Source organism: Bufo bufo, chromosome 2 (genome assembly GCF_905171765.1).
Source record: "Bufo bufo chromosome 2, aBufBuf1.1, whole genome shotgun sequence".
NCBI lineage: Eukaryota > Metazoa > Chordata > Amphibia > Anura > Bufonidae > Bufo > Bufo bufo.
The window spans coordinates 773797849-773820489 of NC_053390.1; the positions used below are offsets into that span (position 1 = coordinate 773797849).

At 46.8% G+C, this 22641-nt stretch overlaps 1 protein-coding gene across 1 annotated transcript in view; it reads left to right on the forward strand.

Moving 5' to 3' along the window:
• Positions 1-22641, forward strand: part of SLC2A9 (solute carrier family 2 member 9) — a 447321-nt gene that overhangs the window by 356777 nt on the left and 67903 nt on the right. Inside the window, exon 12 of the mRNA XM_040419103.1 lies at positions 10320-10447. Within this exon, the coding sequence (XP_040275037.1) occupies positions 10320-10447 (128 nt within the window). The remainder of the gene's footprint in view (positions 1-10319; positions 10448-22641) is intronic.

Here is a 22641-nt window from a genome sequence, read left to right on the forward strand (position 1 = left end):
CGGTAATAATAATGTCTGAAATCAGGGTGCGGGTGGGGCGGATCATGGATGGATCATCAGTGGACAGCAATAATTTATTGCCATCCACTGATGATCCATCCATCGGCCCCACCCCGGCCCTGATTTCAGACAATAATAATGTCTGAATTCAGGGGGTGGGGCGGATGGATGGATGATCAGTGGACGGAAATTATGTCTGAAATCAGGGTGTGGGTGGGGCAGATGGATGGATGAATCATTACATTACTAATACTACCTACCAGTCTATAGACCAGTCCAGGCAGATGGTCTTGGAGTACTTCTGCTGCAATGCCCAGCGCTCGCCCTTGATGGTTCGTGTCTGGTGACTTGGTCGGCCGGCCGGTCTCTCTCTGTCTCTCACTCAGTCTCTCTTCCTCGCGGAGTCGCGCCCTCTAATCTGCGCTGGGGCGCTTTAAAATCTGCTCTGGTGGGCTCTTGCTGCGCCTGCGCGCCTAGAGTCTACTCTCATGACGTCAGACTCTCATCTCGCGGGAGCGGAGGGACGGGTCACGCGGCCGCTTCCAGACCACCGGTATGAGGTGAGAAAAGGCCGCGGCGGGCTCGTCCTAGCTGCCTGGTCATGTGGGCGTATTGTGGGCATGTTTGTAGCTTGAGGGAGGGCCCGGCGGAGGAGCGGCAGCAGCTGAGTGAGGGACGATGCGATGATTTGTCATCTGCGACACATAGGCAGCAGGTGATCAAGTTCCTCAGTGCACAGATTAGTTAACTCGCAGGGCCCGCCCGCCACCGCAAGCACTTGCGGCCTGCAGAGGGCCCTCCCTCCCGCCGGGCCCAGTCGCAGTCGCACTCTCTGTGACCGCGATCGTTACACCCCTCCGTGACCCGCATCGGCCCTGCAGAATCCTGGTACTATAAAAGAAAAATGTACATTGCAAAAGTATTATTAGTGATGTTCTGAGGCACATTGCATTATATACATATAACTCAGACAACCCCTTTAAATGTGCCTGGAGTTGTGGTTCATTCATAATCTGGTTTCACAGGGCATTGTTAACAATGAAGTGATTATCAATGTGGGATGTGGCCAAAGGACGTCCACTTCTGTGACTCTTCCAGTCTCTCTGTCTCTCTTGCAACCTGCTGATGACACTCTGTGACACTCTAAGCTCAGTGTCCACTTCCGTCTGAGAGCTTCATAGGAACATAGTTGTGGTGGGCATGATTGGTTGTGGTAGCCTAGAGCCTTGTAGAACCTATGAGGGTCTACCCTTATCTCTGTGCAGGGGAGCTATTCAGGACCCGGGAATGCAGTGATCCCAGGGAAAAGTCTCTCACGGCATCCGATGGGCTAAATGTCTGTGATCGGCGTTATCATCAATCACAGACATTACCTCCTGAGGTCTGCTGTGTAAAACAGCAGGCGCTTGGTGGCTATGGCACCCTCTGCGCTCCAAAGCGGGCGCAATTTTTAAAGACCTAACATGCGGCATACATGTACAGCACCCTCAATATGACCAAAGTTAGGACGCAATCTACGTGCAAAAATATAACTGTATAGAACAAGAACAGATGCATGCAAAAGAATATGGCGCACGACAGGGGCATAGCTACCATGGAAGAAGGGGAAGTGGCTGCTACGGGACCCTAATTCAGGAAATGGCCCAGGAAGACAAATGGGTTTATTTCCAGGACCCAGGGAGTGGTGAGTATGGTGCTCCTAGTCCTAGCACTGGTATTACTCACTGCTCCCTGTTCTTCTTCTCCAGGCACCTGCGCTGCAAAAAGTCCTGGCAGCACACAGTTTCCGGATGGGACATAGTGTGCATAACAGTGCACTGTGACCCAATGCTGGGTGTGGGGGAAGAGCCCCATTCAAAAATTTGTTGTAGGGTCTAGTCAGTTCTAGTTAAGCCACTGGAGCATACCCAATATAATATATAATAATACAGTATATACTGTAATTTATATATAGGGTATACTCCATGTTCTTTTTCATGTGTCTATTCTTGTTCTATGCAATTCACCAACCTTACACCTGTACACTAGGCAGGGAACATTAGAAACACATTTATAATTATTGATGTACAACTGAAGAGACAGCTAGGATGAGGATATTCAGCCCATGAGGGAAGACAATACATTTTTGTTGTAGAAGTACAATTTATTTAAAAGGATTATACAACTATTTACAAATACAGAAACTGTCAGATGTGAAGACATATAACATAAAAATGTGAAATCTAATATATAAAGCTGAGTGTATGTATGTCCGCTAATGGAATCTGCAACGTCTCATTTACAATCACGAAATTTGGCACACATGTACATCAGGTGTCTGGGAAGGTTTTAGACTGGGTCTCAGCTCTCTAGCACGTACCGTTCCCCAAAAATTCAAATATGGCACATCACATGACCTACATTAGCCAATAGAAGCCTGCAGGTCTTTCTCTTCATAGCCCAACTGCCATACACACGGTCACATGTCCCTTATCAGCCAATAGAAGCTCTCAGGCCCTTAGTCTCCACATACACACAGTTTTACACCAGGTTTCCATAACAATCCAGCCATTTTTCTTCACTGCTGCAGGTCAGCTTCAAAGGGGCAGGGCGCTATGGATGACACTGTTAAGGGAGAGGAGTGCTGTGGAGGTCACAGTTCAGGGGGCAGGTAGCGTGGCCATTCAGGCCACCCTCAAAAGATGAACTTAAAAACCCCGCCCCCAGGTCCCAGGAAGCCACGCCCTCGATCCGATTAGCCCACGCCCTCTTCCACTCCGCAGCTGACGTGGATTGAAAAAAATGAAGGTAAAGATCAACTTCTGTCAGCTGCAGGGGTGGGACGGACCGTGACTTTCTCCCTGCAGCTCACACTCAGACAGCACAGTGCTGCTGACTGAGAGTGAACTGTTCAAAAGGACATCCCTGTGTCCGTCCAGGCACTGCGCTGGACGGAGGACAGGGAGTCTGAAAGCCGGACTGTCCGGCCTAAAACCGGACCTCTGGCAACCCTAGGGGCAGGCTGCTGTGGAGGTCACAGTTAAGGGGACGGTCTGCTATGGAGGTCAGTGTTAAGGGGCAGATTGCTGTAGAGGCCACTGTTAAGGGGGCGGGGTGTTGTGGAAATCACTGTTAAGGAGATGGGGTACTATGGAGGTCACTAATAAAGGGGTGGCCGCTGTGGAGGTCACTGTTAAGGGGGTGGGATGCTGTGGAGGTCACTGTTAAGGGGGTAGTGTACAGTGGAAGTCACAGTTAAGGGGACGGTCCAATATGGAGGTCAGTGTTAAGGGGCGGGGTGCTGCAGAAGTCACTGTTAAGGGGGTGGAGTGTTGTGGAAGTCACATTTTAAGAGAACGGAACTCTGTGGAGGTCACTGTTAAAGTGGCAGGGTATTGTAGAAATCAATGTTAACGGGACAGGCAGCGAGGTACTGTGAGGTCACTGTTAAGGGAGCGGGGTACTGTGGCAGTTACTGTTAAAGGGGCATTCGCTGTGGAGGTCTCTGTTAAGGGGACCGGGATAGGTGGAGGTCTGTTAAGGGGACTGTAACCTATGGTCAGTGATAAGGGGCGGGTGCTGTAGAGGCCACTGTTAAGGGGGTGGGCCCCTATGGAGGTCACTGTCAAGAGGGTGGCGTGCTGTGAAACTCATTGTTAAAGGGGCAGGCTGCTTTAAAGGTCAAAGTTAAAGGGTGGGCTGCTGTGGAGTTCCCATTTTAAGGAGATGGGGCACTGTGGGGGGGTCAGTGTTAGGGTTGGGTGGCTGTGGAGGTCACTTTTAAGAGGGCAGGGTGTTGTAGATGTCGCTGTTATAGTAGATACTGTCAATATCTTTTAATGACACACACAAACATTAAATGAAATAGATTAAATATACCCGTGTGAAGCCGGGTCCTTCAGCTAGTCCACAATAAACACCAGATACAGTTATTTCACACTTGCTTTTATTGGTTCATTCATACCAATAAAACACAGAATCACAAAATTCTAATTTTTTTTTAAATTAACAAATGATATAATTTATAATTATATAAATTATCATGTTCAATAGATCTGAACTTGTTTGCAGTTCATTTCTGAAATCATGATCGGTAGGTGGGCCCTGAGGACTGGAGTTGAGAAACACTGATGTAGAGACTATGTAATGTAGCTCCCACTACACACAGTGTTTGCACTCCCTACCCAGGGCTGGCGTCAGGACCTGGCAAATCCAGGGCCCACTGCTCCTGGGGGGCCCACTCAGGTCTAGTACTGCAGATCGCTGAACAGATCTCCCGCAGTGTTGCTGAAGAGTCGGGATCCTGGCATAGGAGTCCCTGCACTGACTCCATATATGGCTATGACCATATATGGAGTCAGTGCTATGAACAGGAAGGGGGTATCCCCAAGCATACTGACAGCACCCTATGTATTGAAGTCTAATTTAGACTCCATTTATGAAATGTTTCTGCCAGGGTTCAAATTCACAACCTTCTTTTAAAGAACCTTAACCACTGAGCTATAGAGCTCAATGTTAAACAGTGGCAGAAAAACCTCATAGTAGTAGTAGTTTCTCATGTATTAGGTATTCCTATACAGCAGAAGTATCATTTTATATATTTTTTTAGTAATTGTAAAAAAATGTACGACACAATATAAATATGCAATTACTAAAAAAAAATACATAAAATCATACTTCTGATATATATTAATGCATAATATGTGGGAAACTACTACTGAGGTTTTTAGCCATAATATATTCACAATAGTTAAACATGAAGCTCTCTATAGCTCAGTGGTTAAGGTTCTTGCCTTTAATGTAGATGACTGTGAGTTTGAATCCCAGCAGCAACGTTTCAAAAATAAAGACAAAATAAAACTTAAATACACAGGATGAAAGTTTCATTTTATTGAAAAAATGGAGCAAAACATAAAATATGATCAAATAACATCTGTGTTAAACCACACACCAACCTTTTTAATTTGTGTAACAATTTATTTATTTTTTTGTTGGGAAAGGTGGCAACCATAAGCCTTTTTTATTTTTTTCTGTTACATCCTTCACCATATTGGGCTAACTTTTTTTTAATATTTTATTAGTATGGGTGTTTTTGCATGCGACGATGCCCATAATGTTATTATTTTTTGTTGTTGTTTATTTTTATTTTGGGGAAAGTGGGCTGATTTTACTTTTTAATTTTTTTTTTTATATCTTCCAAACTTTTTTTTAACTTTTTTTTTATACTTTTTGTTAGATCCCCAAGTGGACCACAACTTGCAATTGCTCCATTATTCTGTATAGAAATCACTATATGAACTGGGATATACTTATAGTGAGTCTGGAAGCCTAGTACAGGCTTCAGCTCATTTTTAGAACAGGGTGTTTTCCCCGATCTCTGCTGGGGGAAGGCGCATCTGAGCAGGAAGCCCACGCTTCTGTTTTTTAACACTCTTAGATGCCGTGGTGACATTTGACCACAGCATTGGAGTGGTTAAATGTCCAGGTCAGCATTACCACAGATCGTGGACATTGGCCGCGGGTGCCTGGTTGCTATGGCACCCACTCCGCTCCAGACCGGACGCCATCTTTAAAGACCCGACATGTGCCATACATTTACGGCAGATGCGGAAAAGGGGTTACTGGTCACATGACCAAATTTGTATAGGACAGAGCTTTCTTTCTGCACTGACACTGGAGCTCGTGCAGGTACTTTGGGAGAGAGGGGTGGTGTATGCCTACAAGCGGCCGGGTGAGGGAGGGTCTAGTGTTGTGCAGTCCTGGGGTACGTGCTGTATGATCACCGGCTCCATTGCTATTGCTTTTTGTGAGGGAGGGGAACTCATTCCTTTGAGGGGAGGGGGCATATGGCGCATTCTGGGGGCCATGAGGGTGCAGATCTGTCATATGGGGTGTAAATCTGTGAGGGAGAGCCGGAATTGACAAAATGTGACTGTGTTAGTACATTGATAAAGAATAGAAAGTACAGCACGTGGTATTGCTAATTGATAGTAGGAATTTATTTGGTATACGGCAGTCACTGACAGCACCGACAAGCAGAGTGCAACTAAGAGTTTATATCTATGTGTTAGGCTACTTTCACACTAGCTTTTCAGTTTTCTGGTATTGAGATTCGTCATAGGGGCTTAATACCGGGAAAAAAACGCTTCAGTTTTATCCCCATTTACTCCAAAATGCATTCCGTTCCGTTTACAGTAGTTGCGTTCCCATACCGGAGAGCAAACCGCAACATGTTGTAGTTTGCTTTCCATCCTGGGATGTGGAGCAAGACGGATCCGGCATGACCCCCAATGCAAGTCACAATAGAAAACGGATCCATCCTCCATTGACTATTAATGGAGTTCATGACGGATCCATCTTGGCTATGTTAAAGATAATACAACCGGATGCAGACGGTTGTATTATCAGTAACGGAAGCGTTTTTGCTGAACCCTGCTGGATCCAGTTAAAACACTAGTGTGAAGTACATTATTACAAGATTTGGGGCTACGCTTTTGATTTTACCCAGGGTCACATTTTGACTAGAAACGGCCCTGGGCCCACTTTACAGTGGCGTGGCGAAGGAGGGGGGGGGGGATTTAGATGGAAGCGCTCATTGCTGGAGCACAGGGTAGCCAGCAGTCCTTTCATTCACTAACCACAGCTCATCTCCCTGCGCTCCTTCTCTCCTCCAAGCCCGGCCCAGCGGTGATGTTATGACGTGTGTCTCACTTCTGCACCGGAGTGCAGGGAGAGGAGCTGCAGTAAGAGAATGAAAGGACTGTGCTCCAGCAATGATAGCTATGTTAGTGGGCCATTGGGGGGTCATTACACTATGAGGGGGCCAGGGTTATTATATTGGGAGGGGGGGTTTATTATATTGTGTGAGTGCCCCTTTCACAGTATGAGTATTGCCCCCCTAATCAGTGTAATGATCCCCAATGACCCCACCATACAGTATAATGACCCCCAGAGCCCCCATTCAGAAAAATGACTCCCATTGGCCCCAATACAGTATATTGGGGGTCACTGGGGATCATTATACTTTCTGGGGGGCACAGGGGGACATGTCACTGTAAAAAAATGGGCCCACTGAGATTTATCGCCCAAGTTCCCACATGAACCTGGAACCGGCCTCGTCCCTACCCCTCTCTTTAGGCAGAGATAGCAGCGGGTGGGGAGTGTTTGTACAGAGCAAATCAGAGAGTGGAGAGGAAGAGGGCATCCAAGCCTTCAGATACAGTCCTGATCAAAAGTTTAAGACCACTTGAAAAATGGCAAAAAATCATATTTTACATTGTTGGATCTTAACAAGGTTCCAAGTAGAGCTTCAACATGCAACAAGAAGAAATGAGAGTGAGACAAAACATTTTTTGAGCATTCAATTAATTGAAAATAACGAATAAACTGAAACAGGCTGTTTTTCAGCTGATCCAAATTTTAGGACCACATGCCTTTAAAAGGCCAAATCTGTACAAAGATGTAGATTCATTGTCATTTTCTGTCAGGTAGTCACACGTTGTGATGGCAAAGGCAAAAAAAACTCTCCCTTTTTGAACGTGGCCGGGTTGTTGAACTGCATAAGCAGGGTCTCTCACAGCGCGCCATCGCTGCTGAGGTGGGACGCTGTAAGACAGTCATTTGGAATTTCTTAAATGATCCTGAGGGTTATGGAACAAAAAAGTCAAGTGGAAGACCCAAAAAAATTTCATCAGCACTGAGCCGGAGGATCCAATTGGCTGTCCGTCAAGACACTGGACGATCCTCGACCCAAATTAAGGCCCTTACTGGTGCTGACTGCAGCCCCATAACCATCAGACGGCATCTGAGACTGAAGGGCTTCAAAAACAAAAAACATCTTCAAAGACCTCATCTCCTTGAACGCCACAGAACTGCTCGTTTGGACTTTGCAAGAGAGCATCAAACATGGGACATTCAAAGGTGGAAGAAAGTTTTATTTTCTGATGAGAAAAAATTTAACCGTGATGGTCCTGATGGTTTCCAACGTTACTGGCATGACAAGCAGATCCCACCTGAGATGTTTTCTACGCGCCACAGTGGAGGGGGCGCCATAATGGTCTGGGGTGCTTATTCCTTCAGTGGAACAATGGAGCTTCAGGAAGTGCACGGGCGTCAAACGGCCGCTGGCTATGTCCAGATGTTGTAGAGAGCATTCCTCATGACTTAGGGCCCTCGTCTGTGTGGTAATGACTGGGTTTTTCAACAGAACAACGCTACAGTACACAATGCCCGCAGGACAAGGGACTTCTTCCAGGACAATAACATCACTCTTTTGGCCCATCCTGCGTGTTCCCCTGATCCAAATCCAATTGGGGATGGATGGCAAGGGAAGTTTACAAAAATGGACAACAGTTCCAGACAGTAGATGGCCTTCGTGCGGCCGTCTTCACCACTTAGAGAAATGTTCCCACTCACCTCATGGAAACGCTTGCATCAAGCATGCCGAAACGAATTTTTGAAGTGATAAACAATAACGACGGAGCTACTCATTACTGAGTTCATGTTTGGAAGTTGGATTTCTGTTTTGGGGGAGTTTAGGTTTTTTTGGGAGGTGTGGTCCTAAACTTTTGATCAGCTGGAAAACAGCCTGTTTCAGTTTATTCGTTGTTTTCATTAAATTGAATGCTCAAAAAATGTTTTGTCTCACTCCCATTTCTTCTTGTTGCATGTTGAAGCTCTACTTGGAACCTTGTTAAGATCCAGCCATGCTAAATATGATTTTTTGCCATTTTTCAAGTGGTCTTAAACTTTTGATCAGGACTGTATGATGGATTGCACAGTCTGTCCTGTATCAGAGTGTAGGTAGGGAGGAAAGCACAAACACAGCAGGGTCTGCAGGGGGTGAAGAGAAGGGGGGAATCACATACTCATCAACATCAGTGAGAGAACATCCTTCATGAGCTGTAGAAGGAGAAATAGGTCCAGGAGTGAAGCTGTGCTGACACATAAGAGCTAATGAATACAGAAGCATTGTGGATACAGAGATTTCACATCCAGCAGGTTGCAAACTGTCTATCATGGAGTTTGAAAATGAACGAAAGAACAAGGATTGCAAACTTTAAAATATTTCCTGTTTAAGAAGGTATCAGTGCTCGCAGTAGCACCATGGTCTTCTCCCTGCTCACCAAGCACAGCGCCGTTCATTTGATAGCGACTGTGCTTGGTATCACAGCTCAGCCTCATTCACTTCAAAGGGGATGAGCTACACCAAGGCCATGTAACTAATGAACGTGATGGCCTAGGGAAAGCTGCAAGAACGCCACCGAGCTACTGCCAGTGTCGGTGCCTTCTCAAACAGCTGATCAGCGGACAGGGGCGGACTGGGAACTTAAAGTGCACCTGGAAAAATAAAAAATAAAAGTGACCCCATGTCGTAGGTGGGTTCAAACTGTCAGAAGGCAGGGCTAACACAAGTAGGTGGGGCCAGCAAAACCATATTGCAGCACAAAATACCACCCTAGCAGAGCCAAATACATCAGTGCAACACAATAAACTGACACAGCAGCATCAAAAAACACAGTGCAGCACAAAATAATGCCCCAGCAGGACAAAATACCTCCTCAGAAGCCACCCTTTTGTGGTGGCCACCATCTCCAGCTGCCACATTCTGTCCTCCTACACCAATTGCCTTAGGATGGCAATATAGTTGAATTTAGGAATCGGGGGGGGGGGGGGGGGGGGGGGGGGACGATGACGACGTGTGGTCGCCGGTCAGGTACACAACTACATTACTTGATGCCCCCAGCATTAATTAACTCTGAGAGTGACAGATCGTTACTTACTTGGCTAGTGCCCATGAGGAGGGCTCAGATGGCCCCTGGGCATCGGCCCACTGGGAAATTTCCCTGTAGAGTAGCCCCTGTCAGTGGGGGTCCCAGGTGTTGGACCCCTACAGATCAGATATTGATGACCTATCCAGAGGATAGGTCATTGGTAAAAATATCTCGGAAAACCCCTTTAATTAGAGTTTTTTAAGTCAAGGTAATTGCTAATATAATATATGTAAAAACATTCCCTCCATGTCCATAGCCCTTAACATGAAAAATCAGACAATATCCACTACTAGATGGAATAAATGTTCATATTAATACTAGAAGCTGTGGGAACAATTTCCTACATGGAAAATCATTCCCATCATTACAGATGTACATATACCTACTTGTCATTCAGCATTGGTCATAGCGAATCATAGGCTTCACATTTTCCTGTGGAATCATTTATGCTTTGGTTGCAATATCTACAATGTTTTTTACCATACAGAACACAGGATTATTTATATTTTAACGTATGTGCCGTATTATGCATTTATACTTACATTTTGTTATCTTTTCTCATTAAAGGTGGGATCCCTTTCGTCCTGGTAGGAGAGATTTTTCCGCAGTCTCAGCGTCCCGCAGCCTTTATGATAGCTGGTTCTGTCAACTGGCTGAGCAACTTTGCTGTTGGACTTCTCTTTCCTTTAGTCCAGGTAACTATAACTCACCATGTTCACGACTGTAGCAAAAATGTAGTCTCAGGTGTTATTTTACATATTCTTGTATTGTGAAATGACCAGACAAAATACAGGTCACTGGTAAGACAGGTCATGAGCAAGGTGTTAGACACAGTGCTCTAGACTTTGACTGCCTGCAGCCACCAGATGGAGCTTGTGAGCTTACTGCATACTGTTTTATTATTTAGTTCAATGTATTATCACATTTGCAGGAAAGTGAGCTCCCTCTACTGGTGGCTACAGGCAGCCAGAATTTTATCATTTAAAGAAGCACTGTGATTTTTTCCAATTAATATAAAAGAAAGCAGCAAATATTCCTTATAAAACATTATTTTGTTAATGATGGATCGATTACCTCTTTTCCAGACCATCAGCTCCTCTTTAGGTTCATTATACTCCCTAAATGTGGCTACGCTAAGTCACTTCTAATGGCCACTTCTACAGTCCCTAGCATGCCCCATTTTCCTTGCTACTGTGAATGAAGGAGTATGCCTATAAATATGAGCTATTTGTTAAAAAAAACTGTATAATTATGTAGGTGTAGACATACAACGACGCAAAGAAAAGCAACTATATCGATAGCAAAACACACTGCACCACATGTAGAAATATATCTTTATTAGTCCATAAAACACAGCATAAAAACAATTAATTGCATTGACACACCACAAGCCACAAAGGGGCCGTTAAGGGTCGCCTGTAGTAACATATACAAAGTCTACTACGGGAAAATATGCACAAAAGGCAAAAACCATATGGTTGTAGGAAAAGTAAAGGGATGGCACTCTAGTCATACGTAATGCATGGAAATGAGTATTTTATTAGTATTAACTGGCTGGTAGATACCAGCTGTTGGCAATGAATATAAGTATAAAAGTTGATTGGATCATGTAATAAAACTTAGGTATAAAATATCGTACTCCTAGAAGTATAAAATAGAGACAGAATAATAACAATGCATAAATAGTGGATAATAACAACAATGCATAAAAAATAAATTGCCGGTATGAGCCAATATGACTGGTCTATGTCAGCTGGACATAATGTAGATAATAGTATTAGGCCAGTTGGCGTAAACTTTGGAGGTAAATGTTTAGACAATGCACAAATAATACCAATGCATAGGAGGTAGATTTACAATAAATAGAAGTCAGATAAAAATATATATACAAAGGTCAAGTAAACCTATTGGAGATAGGTGCAGGTATACTGTCCAATGAGGTAAGAAAGGGAACAGCTGTGGGTGAGAACTGGGGACATCCCTTTTGTGGGAAATGGTAGTTCAATCCGATCTAAGTTTGCCCCCTTTGTTCTGGATCAATAGGGTGTTTCACCTCCGATCGGTAGTTTTGTTTCCACAATTTGTCCAACAGTAGTGTTATAATAAAGTGCTGCTGATTTAGCAGATACGTTACCCTCCTGTAGGTCAGAGGCAGGTTGGTGAGCGGCTCCTGGCGGGCGGGTGGCGTCCACGTGTGTTCTTCCCGCTCGAAATCTTTGTTTCTGCTTACGGAGCTGTGTGCTCAGCCTGTCTACTGCTGTGGCTGATCGTCACTTCCGGTGACGTCACTTGCGCTTGCTGACTCTCCCGCTCGATTCTCATCGGCGTTACACGTGGTGTCCGATGGCGGGAATGAGAGGCTGCGGCTTTTTCAAAAGTTTAAGGGAGCTCCGGAGCTTTTGAGATTCTAGGATCCTTTTAGCTAGCTTGGTATGAGTATGGCTACCTCAAATTACCCCATACGCGTTTCGGAGCTTGCTGCTCCTTCATCAGTGGGAAACTGATGAAGGAGCAGCAAGCTCCGAAACGCGTATGGGGTAATTTGAGGTAGCCATACTCATACCAAGCTAGCTAAAAGGATCCTAGAATCTCAAAAGCTCCGGAGCTCCCTTAAACTTTTGAAAAAGCCGCAGCCTCTCATTCCCGCCATCGGACACCACGTGTAACGCCGATGAGAATCGAGCGGGAGAGTCAGCAAGCGCAAGTGACGTCACCGGAAGTGACGATCAGCCACAGCAGTAGACAGGCTGAGCACACAGCTCCGTAAGCAGAAACAAAGATTTCGAGCGGGAAGAACACACGTGGACGCCACCCGCCCGCCAGGAGCCGCTCACCAACCTGCCTCTGACCTACAGGAGGGTAACGTATCTGCTAAATCAGCAGCACTTTATTATAACACTACTGTTGGACAAATTGTGGAAACAAAACTACCGATCGGAGGTGAAACACCCTATTGATCCAGAACAAAGGGGGCAAACTTAGATCGGATTGAACTACCATTTCCCACAAAAGGGATGTCCCCAGTTCTCACCCACAGCTGTTCCCTTTCTTACCTCATTGGACAGTATACCTGCACCTATCTCCAATAGGTTTACTTGACCTTTGTATATATATTTTTATCTGACTTCTATTTATTGTAAATCTACCTCCTATGCATTGGTATTATTTGTGCATTGTCTAAACATTTACCTCCAAAGTTTACGCCAACTGGCCTAATACTATTATCTACATTATGTCCAGCTGACATAGACCAGTCATATTGGCTCATACCGGCAATTTATTTTTTATGCATTGTTGTTATTATCCACTATTTATGCATTGTTATTATTCTGTCTCTATTTTATACTTCTAGGAGTACGATATTTTATACCTAAGTTTTATTACATGATCCAATCAACTTTTATACTTATATTCATTGCCAACAGCTGGTATCTACCAGCCAGTTAATACTAATAAAATACTCATTTCCATGCATTACGTATGACTAGAGTGCCATCCCTTTACTTTTCCTACAACTACCCCCTACACACGAGCGTTGGGTACGCTCTGTTCGGATAGAGCACCTTTTCCATCTTTTGGGCTTTAGTGAGCCGCCCTCTATATATACTTCTAAAAACCATATGGTATTCTCCCAAAACATAGACAAAAAAGTGTATATAACGCAATATATATAAGGCAATATAATACAGACCCAGATAGGCAGAGTCAACGCTCAACAACACTGACATGAAATGAACACTGACAGAGACACGTAGGAGAGAGAAACAGAGGGGAGCAGGGAGGGACTAGCGACGGGGAACATCGTCCTGTAATTTGTAGGGAAGCGGGGTGAGACCGACCTCTGGTGAACACAGTAAGCTCTGGAGCCAGAGAGTTGTCAAAATAAGGGGCTGTCGGAAACATAGTGCAGAAAATACAAAGGCAGAACTTTTTGGACCACTTCACAAGTCACAGTAATTGTGACTAGGGATGAGCGAACCCGAACTGTATAGTTCGGGTTCGTACCGAATTTTGGGGTGTCCGTGACACGGACCCGAACCCGAACATTTTCGTAAAGGTCCGGGTTCGGGTTCGGTGTTCGGTGCTTCCTTGGCGCTTTTTGAAAGGCTGCTAAGCAGCCAATCAACAAGCGTCATACTACTTGCCCCAAGAGGCCATCACAGCCTTGCCTACTATTGGCATGGCTGTGATTGGCCAGTGCAGCATGTGACCCAGCCTCTATATAAGCTTGGGTCACGTAGCGCTGCACGTCACTCTGCTGATTCAAGCATAAGGAGAGGTTGCTGCTGCGACGTTAGGGCGAGATTAGGCAGATTAACTCCTCCAAAAGACTTAATTCAGTGATCGATCTCCAGCTGTAGATCATTGAAGTGCTGATATTGAATTGCTAACTTTTTTTAGGCTGCCCAGAGCGTTTTTATATCACTTTTTTCTGGGGTGATCGGCGGCCATTTTGTGGCTTGCTTGTGCACCAGCACGAGCTATCACCAAGTGTATTTAACCATCAATAGTGTAGTTATTTTTTGCTACATCAGGTGCAGGCTGAGCCTGTGTCACCCAAGTGCATTTAACCATCAACAGTGTGGTTATTTTTTGGCCATATACTACATCTGGTGCAGGCTGAGCCTGTGTCACCCAAGTGCATTTAACCATCAACAGTGTGGTTATTTTTTGGCCATATACTACATCAGGTGCAGGCTGACATTTCTATTCCTCCAAATCAGTACAGTTTTAGCTGGTCAAGTTATATTTAGTGACCGTAAAAGCACAGTTTTTGTTCTGGGTTGAAAAACTATTCCCAAATTTGCCATTCTCAAAATAACTAGTTTCTGGTATATGAGGCCTACTTTAAATCTATCCCAAAAAGGATATCTTAGATTCAAGGTGCTGATAGTGTCATTCTGAAAAACTTAACACACACGCTACAGTGCAGATACAAGTCTAATTCTGTGATTAAAGGTATCTGTCACACAGCGCGTAAAAAATAGGCCTGACATTTATATTCAACCAAATCTGTCATTACTTGTGTGCCTGTATTAGTGTAATACGGTACCTAAATAGATAGCCAGACAGTGTTAGGTGTCTGTAAAAAAAGGCCTGAATTTTAATTCAATACATTGGCCCGAATAATATTTTTCTTATTGTGGTGAACGGTAACAATGAGGAAAACAACTAGTAAGGGACGCGGACGTGGACATGGTCGTGATGGTGTTAGTGGATCCTCTGGTGCTGGGAGAGGACGTGGCCGTTCTGCCACAGCCACACGTCCTAGTGAACCAACTACCTCAGGTCCCAGTAGTCACCAGAATTTACAGGGATATTTTGTGGGGCTAAATGCAGTTCTAAGGATGGTAAGGCCTGAGCAGGTACAGGCATTAGTCAATTGGGTGGCCGACAGTGGATCCAGCACGTTCACATTATCTCCCACCCAGTCTTCTGCAGAAAGCGCACAGATGGCGCATGAAAACCAAGCCCATCAGTCTGTCACATCACCCCCATGCATATCAGGGAAACTGTCTGAGCCTCAAGTTATGCAGCAGTCTCTTATGCTGTTTGAAGACTCTGCTGCCAGGGTTTCCCAAGGGCATCCACCTAGCCCTTCCCCAGGGGTGGAAGAGATAGAATGCACTAACGCACAACCACTTATGTTTCCTGATGATGAGGACATGGGAATACCACCTCAGCACGTCTCTGATGATGACGAAACACAGGTGCCAACTGCTGCGTCTTTCTGCAGTGTGCAGACTGAACAGGAGGTCAGGGATCAAGACTGGGTGGAAGACGATGCAGGGGACGATGAGGTCCTAGACCCCACATGGAATGAAGGTCGTGCCTCTGACTTTCACAGTTCGGAGGAAGAGGCAGTGGTGAGACCGAGCCAACAGCGTAGCAAAAGAGGGAGCAGTGGGCAAAATCAGAACACCCGCCGCCAAGAGACTCCGCCTGCTACTGACCGCCGCCATCTGGGACCGAGCACCCCAAAGGCAGCTTCAAGGAGTTCCCTGGCATGGCACTTCTTTAAACGATGTGCTGACGACAAGACCCGAGTGGTTTGCACGCTGTGCCATCAGAGCCTGAAGCATTAACGTTCTGAACCTTAGCACAACCTGCATGACCAGGCACCTGCATGCAAAGCATGAACTGCAGTGGAGTAAACACCTTAAAAACAAAGAAGTCACTCAGGCTCCCCCTGCTACCTCTTCTGCTGCTGCCGCCTCGGCCTCTTCTGCTGCTGCCGCCGCCTCGGCCTCTTCCTCCGCCTCTGGAGGAACGTTGGCACCTGCCGCCCAGCAAACATGGGATGTACCACCAACACCACCACCTGCGTCACCAAGCATCTCAACCATGTCACACGGCAGCGTTCAGCTCTCCATCTCACAAACATTTGAAAGAAAGCGTAAATTCCCACCTAGCCACCCTCGATCCCTGGCCCTGAATGCCAGCATTTCTAAACTACTGGCCTATGAAATGCTGTCATTTAGGCTGGTGGACACAGACAGCTTCAAACAGCTCATGTCGCTTGCTGTCCCACAGTATGTTGTTCCCAGCCGGCACTACTTCTCCAAGAGAGCTGTGCCTTCCCTGCACAACCAAGTGTCCGATAAAATCAAGTGTGCACTGCGCAACGCCATCTGTGGCAAGGTCCACCTAACCACAGATACGTGGACCAGTAAGCACGGCCAGGGACGCTATATCTCCCTAACTGCACACTGGGTAAATGTAGTGGCGGCTGGGCCCCAGGCGGAGAGCTGTTTGGCGCACGTCCTTCCGCCGCCAAGGATCGCAGGGCAACATTCTTTGCCTCCTGTCTCCTCCTCCTCCTACTCAGCTTCCTCCTCCTCTTCTTCCACCTGCTCATCCAGTCAGCCACACACCTTCACCACCAACTTCAGCACAGCACGGGGTAAACGTCAGCAGGCCGTTCTGAAACTCATATGTTTGGGGGACAGGCCCCACACCGCACAGGAGTTGTGGCGGGGTATAGAACAACAGACCGACGAGTGGTTGCTGCCGGTGAGCCTCAAGCCCGGCCTGGTGGTGTGCAATAATGGGCGAAATCTCGTTGCAGCTCTGGGACTAGCCGGTTTGACGCACATCCCTTGCCTGGCGCATGTGCTGAATTTGGTGGTGCAGAAGTTCATTCGCAACTACCCCGACATGTCAGAGCTGCTGCATAAAGTGCGGGCCGTCTGTTCGCGCTTCCGGCATTCAGACCCTGCTGCTGCACGCCTGTCTGCGCTACAGCGTAACTTCGGCCTTCCCGCTCACCGCCTCATATGCGATGTGCCCACCAGGTGGAACTCCACCTTGCACATGCTGGACAGACTGTGCGAGCAGCAGCAGGCCATAGTGGAGTTTCAGCTGCAGCACGCACGGGTCAGTCGCACTGCGGAACAGCACCACTTCACCACCAATGACTGGGCATCCATGCGAGACCTGTGTGCCCTGTTGCGCTGTTTCGAATACTCCACCAACATGGCCAGTGGCGATGACGCTGTTATCAGCGTTACAATACCACTTCTATGTCTCCTTGAGAAAACACTTAGGGCGATGATGGAAGAGGAGGTGGCCCAGGAGGAAGAGGAGGAAGAGGGGTCATTTTTAGCACTTTCAGGCCAGTCTCTTCGAAGTGACTCAGAGGGAGGTTTTTTGCAACACCAGAGGCCAGGTACAAATGTGGCCATACAGGGCCCACTGCTGGAGGACGAGGAGGACGAGGAGGAGGAGGTGGAGGAGGATGAGGATGAAGCATGTTCACAGCGGGGTGGCACCCAAAGCAGCTCGGGCCCATCACTGGTGCGTGGCTGGGGGGAAACACAGGACGATGACGATACGCCTCCCACAGAGGACAGCTTGTCCTTACCTCTGGGCAGCCTGGCACACATGAGCGACTACATGCTGCAGTGCCTGCGCAATGACAGCAGAGTTGCCCACATTTTAACGTGTGCGGACTACTGGGTTGCCACCCTGCTGGATCCCGGTACAAAGACAATGTGCCCACCTTACTTCCTACACTGGAGCGTGATAGGAAGATGCGCGAGTACAAGCGCACGTTGGTAGACGCGCTACTGAGAGCATTCCCAAATGTCACAGGGGAACCAGTGGAAGCCCAAGGCGAAGGCAGAGGAGGAGCAAGAGGTCGCCAACGCAGCTGTGTCACGGCCAGCTCCTCTGAGGGCAGGGTTAGCATGGCAGAGATGTGGAAAAGTTTTGTCAACACGCCACAGCTAACTGCACCACCACCTGATACGGAACGTGTTAGCAGGAGGCAACATTTCACTAACATGGTGGAACAGTACGTGTGCACACCCCTCCACGTACTGACTGATGGTTCGGCCCCATTCAACTTCTGGGTCTCCAAATTGTCCACGTGGCCAGCGCTAGCCTTTTATGCCTTGGAGGTGCTGGCCTGCCCGGCGGCCAGCGTTTTGTCTGAACGTGTATTCATCACGGCAGGGGGCGTCATTACAGACAAACGCAGCCGCCTGTCTACAGCCAATGTGGACAAGCTCATGTTCATAAAAATGAACCAGGCATGGATCCCACAGGACCTGTCCATCCCTTGTGCAGATTAGACATTAACTACCTCCCCTTAACAATATATTATTGTACTCCAGGGCACTTCCTCATTCAATCCTATTTTTATTTTTATTTTACCATTATATTGCGGGGCAACCCAAAGTTGAACGAACCTCTCCTCTGTCTGGGTGCCGGGGCCTAAATGTGTGACAGTGGCCTGTTCCAGTGGTGGGTGACGTGAAGCCTGATTCTCTGCTATGACATGAAGACTGATTCTGTGCTGACATGAAGCCAGATTCTCTGTTACGCGACCTCTCTCCTCTGCCTGGGTGCCTGGGCCTAAATATGTGACAGTGGCCTGTTCCAGTGGTGGGTGACGTGAAGCCTGATTCTCTGCTAAGACATGAAGACTGATTCTGTGCTGACATGAAGCCAGATTCTCTGTTACGGGACCTCTCTCCTCTGTCTGGGTGCCGGGGCCTAAATATGTGACAGTGGCCTGTTCCAGTGGTGGGTGACGTGAAGCCTGATTCTCTGCTATGACATGAAGACTGATTCTCTGCTGACATGAAGCCTGAATCTCTGTTACGGGACCTCTCTCCTCTGTCTGGGTGCCAGGGCCTAAATGTGTGACAGTGGCCTGTTCCAGTGGTGGGTGATGTGAAGCCTGATTCTCTGCTATGACATGAAGACTGATTCTCTGTTACGGGACCTCTCTCCTATGTCTGGGTGCCGGGGCCTAAATATGTGACAGTGGCCTGTTCCAGTGGTGGGTGACGTGAAGCCTGATTCTCTGCTATGACATGAAGACTGATTCTCTGCTGACATGAAGCCTGAATCTCTGTTATGGGACCTCTCTCCTCTGCCTGGGTGCCGGGGCCTAAATATGTGACAGTGGCCTGTTCCAGTGGTGGGTGACGTGAAGCCTGATTTTCTGCTATGACATGAAGACTGATTCTCTGCTGACATGAAGCCTGAATCTCTGTTATGGGACCTCTCTCCTCTGCCTGGGTGCCGGGGGCCTAAATATGTGACAGTGGCCTGTTCCAGTGGTGGGTGACGTGAAGCCTGATTCTCTGCTATGACATGAAGACTGATTCTCTGCTGACATGAAGCCAGATTCTCTGTTACGGGACCTCTCTCCTCTGCCTGGGTGCCTGGGCCTAAATATCTGACAATGGACTGTTCCAGTGGTGGGTGACGTGAAGCCTGATTCTCTGCTATGACATGAAGACTGATTCTCTGCTGACATGAAGCCAGATTTTCTGTTACGGGACCTCTCTCCTCTGTCTGGGTGCCGGGGCCTAAATATGTGACAGTGGCCTGTTCCAGTGGTGGGTGACGTGAAGCCTGATTCTCTGCTATGACATGAAGACTGATTCTCTGCTGACATGAAGCCTGAATCTCTGCTATGGGACCTCTCTCCAATTGATATTGGTTTATTTTTATATATTTTATTTTTATTTTAATTCATTTCCCTATCCATATTTGTTTGCAGGGGATTTACCTACATGTTGCTGCCTTTTGCAGCCCTCTAGCTCTTTCCTGGGCTGTTTTACAGCCTTTTTAGTGCCGAAAAGTTCGGGTCCCCATTGACTTCAATGGGGTTCGGGTTTGGGACGAAGTTCGGGTCGGGTTCGGATTCCGAACCCGAACATTTCCGGGAAGTTCAGCCGAACTTCTCGAACCCGAACATCCAGGTGTTCGCTCAACTCTAATTGTGACTGATAGCACAAAATATGGAGGGCTTCTTTAGGTTGATGCCTACAAAGTGATGTGAAGTGCTAAACTTCATGAAATTAATCAGCAGAACAGACGAGAACAGCTAAAGGCTACATGCACACGACCATTGTGTGTTTTGCGGTCCGCAAATTGCGGATCCGCAAAACACGGATGGCGTCCGTGTGCGTTCCACAATTTGCGGAACTGCACGGACAGCCATTAATATAACTGCCTATTCTTGTCCGGAAAAAACTGACAAGAATGGGACAGGTTATATTTTTTTTGCGCACCGCGGAACGGAGCAACGGATGCGGACAGCACACGGAGTGCTGTCCGCATCTTTTGCGGCCCCATTGAAGTGAATAGGTGCGCATCCAAGTCGCAAAAACTGAGGCTCGGATGCGGACCAAAACAACGGTCGTGTGCATGTAGCCAAAGGCAGACTTTCCAGGATGATTCGTATATCAAATCATCAGGGTCTGCAACAAGAACAATGACTGTGCACACATATATCAGGCTGGTAAGTACTCAAGGCAGACAAGTGGTTATCATGTACAGGACAGACCAAAAGTTTTGACACACCTTCTCATTCAAAGAGTTTTCTTTATTTTCATGACTATGAAAATTGTAGATTCACACTGAAGGCATCAAAACTATGAATTAACACATGTGGAATTGTATACATAACAAACAAGTGTGAAACTACTGAAAATATGTCATATTCTAGGTTCTTCAAAGTAGCCACCTTTTGCTTTGATTACTGCTTTGCACACTCTTGGCATTCTCTTGATGAGCTTCAAGAGGTAGTCCTGTGAAATGGTTTTCACTTCACAGGTATACCCTGTCAGGTTTAATAAGTGGGATTTATTGCCTTATAAATGGGGTTAGGACCATCAGTTGCGTTGAGGAGAAGTCAGGTGGATACACAGCTGATAGTCCTACTGAATAGACTGTTAGAATTTGTATTATGGCAAGAAAAAAGCAGCTAAGTAGCAAGGCTGAAGATCAGCCTGTGTTTGTGGGAGGGGCGAAGGAGACCTATATAGCGCCGCCTCGCTCTCCCATCATGGACGCCGCGCTCTACCGTGACGTCTCTGCACTTCCGGTTTCAGTGCCGACGCTGCCGCTTACCGCTGCTGCTCGTTCCTGTTCCTGCTTGTGCTCGTTCCTGCTCGTTCCTGCCTCCGGTCGGAAGTTCTCAACCTTCCCGAACCGCGCTCCCCTGGTAAGCGAAGCGGCGCCTTGAGCTGCTCCCTTTCCTGGGAGCCTCGGCGCCGCGCTCTTCAAACGATTTCACTTGTCTGCCTGCTGGCCCCACCTCCCGCACTGGTCTCCAGGCAACGCCGACGCTTCCACACGTCTGCCTGCTGGCCCCACCTCCCAAATCCAATTAGTTTAGAATCAATTCCCTCATCTGTAAGTGGAGATAGGTTCCTGAAGAACTCTCTTTGGTGCTGCACCACAGTAATGAATGCCGTCCTGTATAGGACCACACATAGCAGGCAGTCCAGCTCTCATGCTTCCTTCCAAAAGTCAAACTCAGCTCTGCTATATCATTACATTATAATGGGACGATCGCAGCGATCTTCACCAGCATGTATCTGCTTATCTGTACATAGATCATATAGCATTGTCCTGCAACTTCTTTTATCCTCTGCTGCTATCAAGCTTTGCTAATTGTTCATATTTCCATGGTAGCTCGTCAATTATGCAGTTCTCCACCATTCTTAAGATCTCTACTAAAACGTCAGTGTCTGCCACACGGCAGATTCAGGTCAAATTGTCCGCCACGCTATTGTCTGCCACGCAGCAGCTTCATGTCAATTTTGTCTGTTTCATTCACGCTATTTTCTGCCACGCAGCAGATTCATGTCAAATTTTGTCTTTTCCTTAGATTCATCCACGTTATTGTCTGCCACGCAGCAGATTCATGTCAATTTGTCTTTTCCTTAGATTAATTCACGCTATTGTCTGCCACGCAGCAGTTTCATTTCAATTTTTCCTCAGGTTCATCCACGCTATTGTCCGCCACGCAGCAGATTCATGTCAATTTGGTCTGTGTCATTCACGCTATTTTCTGCCACGCAGCAGATTCATGTCAATTTTGTCTTTTCCTTAGATTCATTCACGCTATTGTCTGCCACGTGGCAGTTTCATGTCAATTTTTCCTCAGGTTCATCCACGCTATTGTCTGCCACGCAGCAGATTCATGTCAATTTTGTCTTTTCCTTAGATTCATTTACGCTATTGTCTGCCACGCAGCAGATTCATGTCAATTTTTCCTTAGGTTCATCCACGCTATTGCCTGCCACGCAGCAGATTCATGTCAAAAAGTTATCTTTTCCTTGGATTCATTTACGCTATTGTCTGCCACGCAGCAGATTCATGTCAATTTTTTGTCTTGCTTTAGGTTCATGCACGCTATTGTCTGCCACGCAGCAGATTCATGTCAATTTTCCGGTTTCGCTTTCAGGTTTTCATGCACGCTATTGTCTGCCACGCAGCAGATTCATGTCAATTTTATGTCTTGCTTTAGGTTCATGCACGCTATTGTCTGCCACGCAGCAGATTCATGTCAATTTTCTGTCTTACTTTAGGTTCATTCACGCAATTGTCTGACACGCAGCAGATTCATGTCAATTTTCCG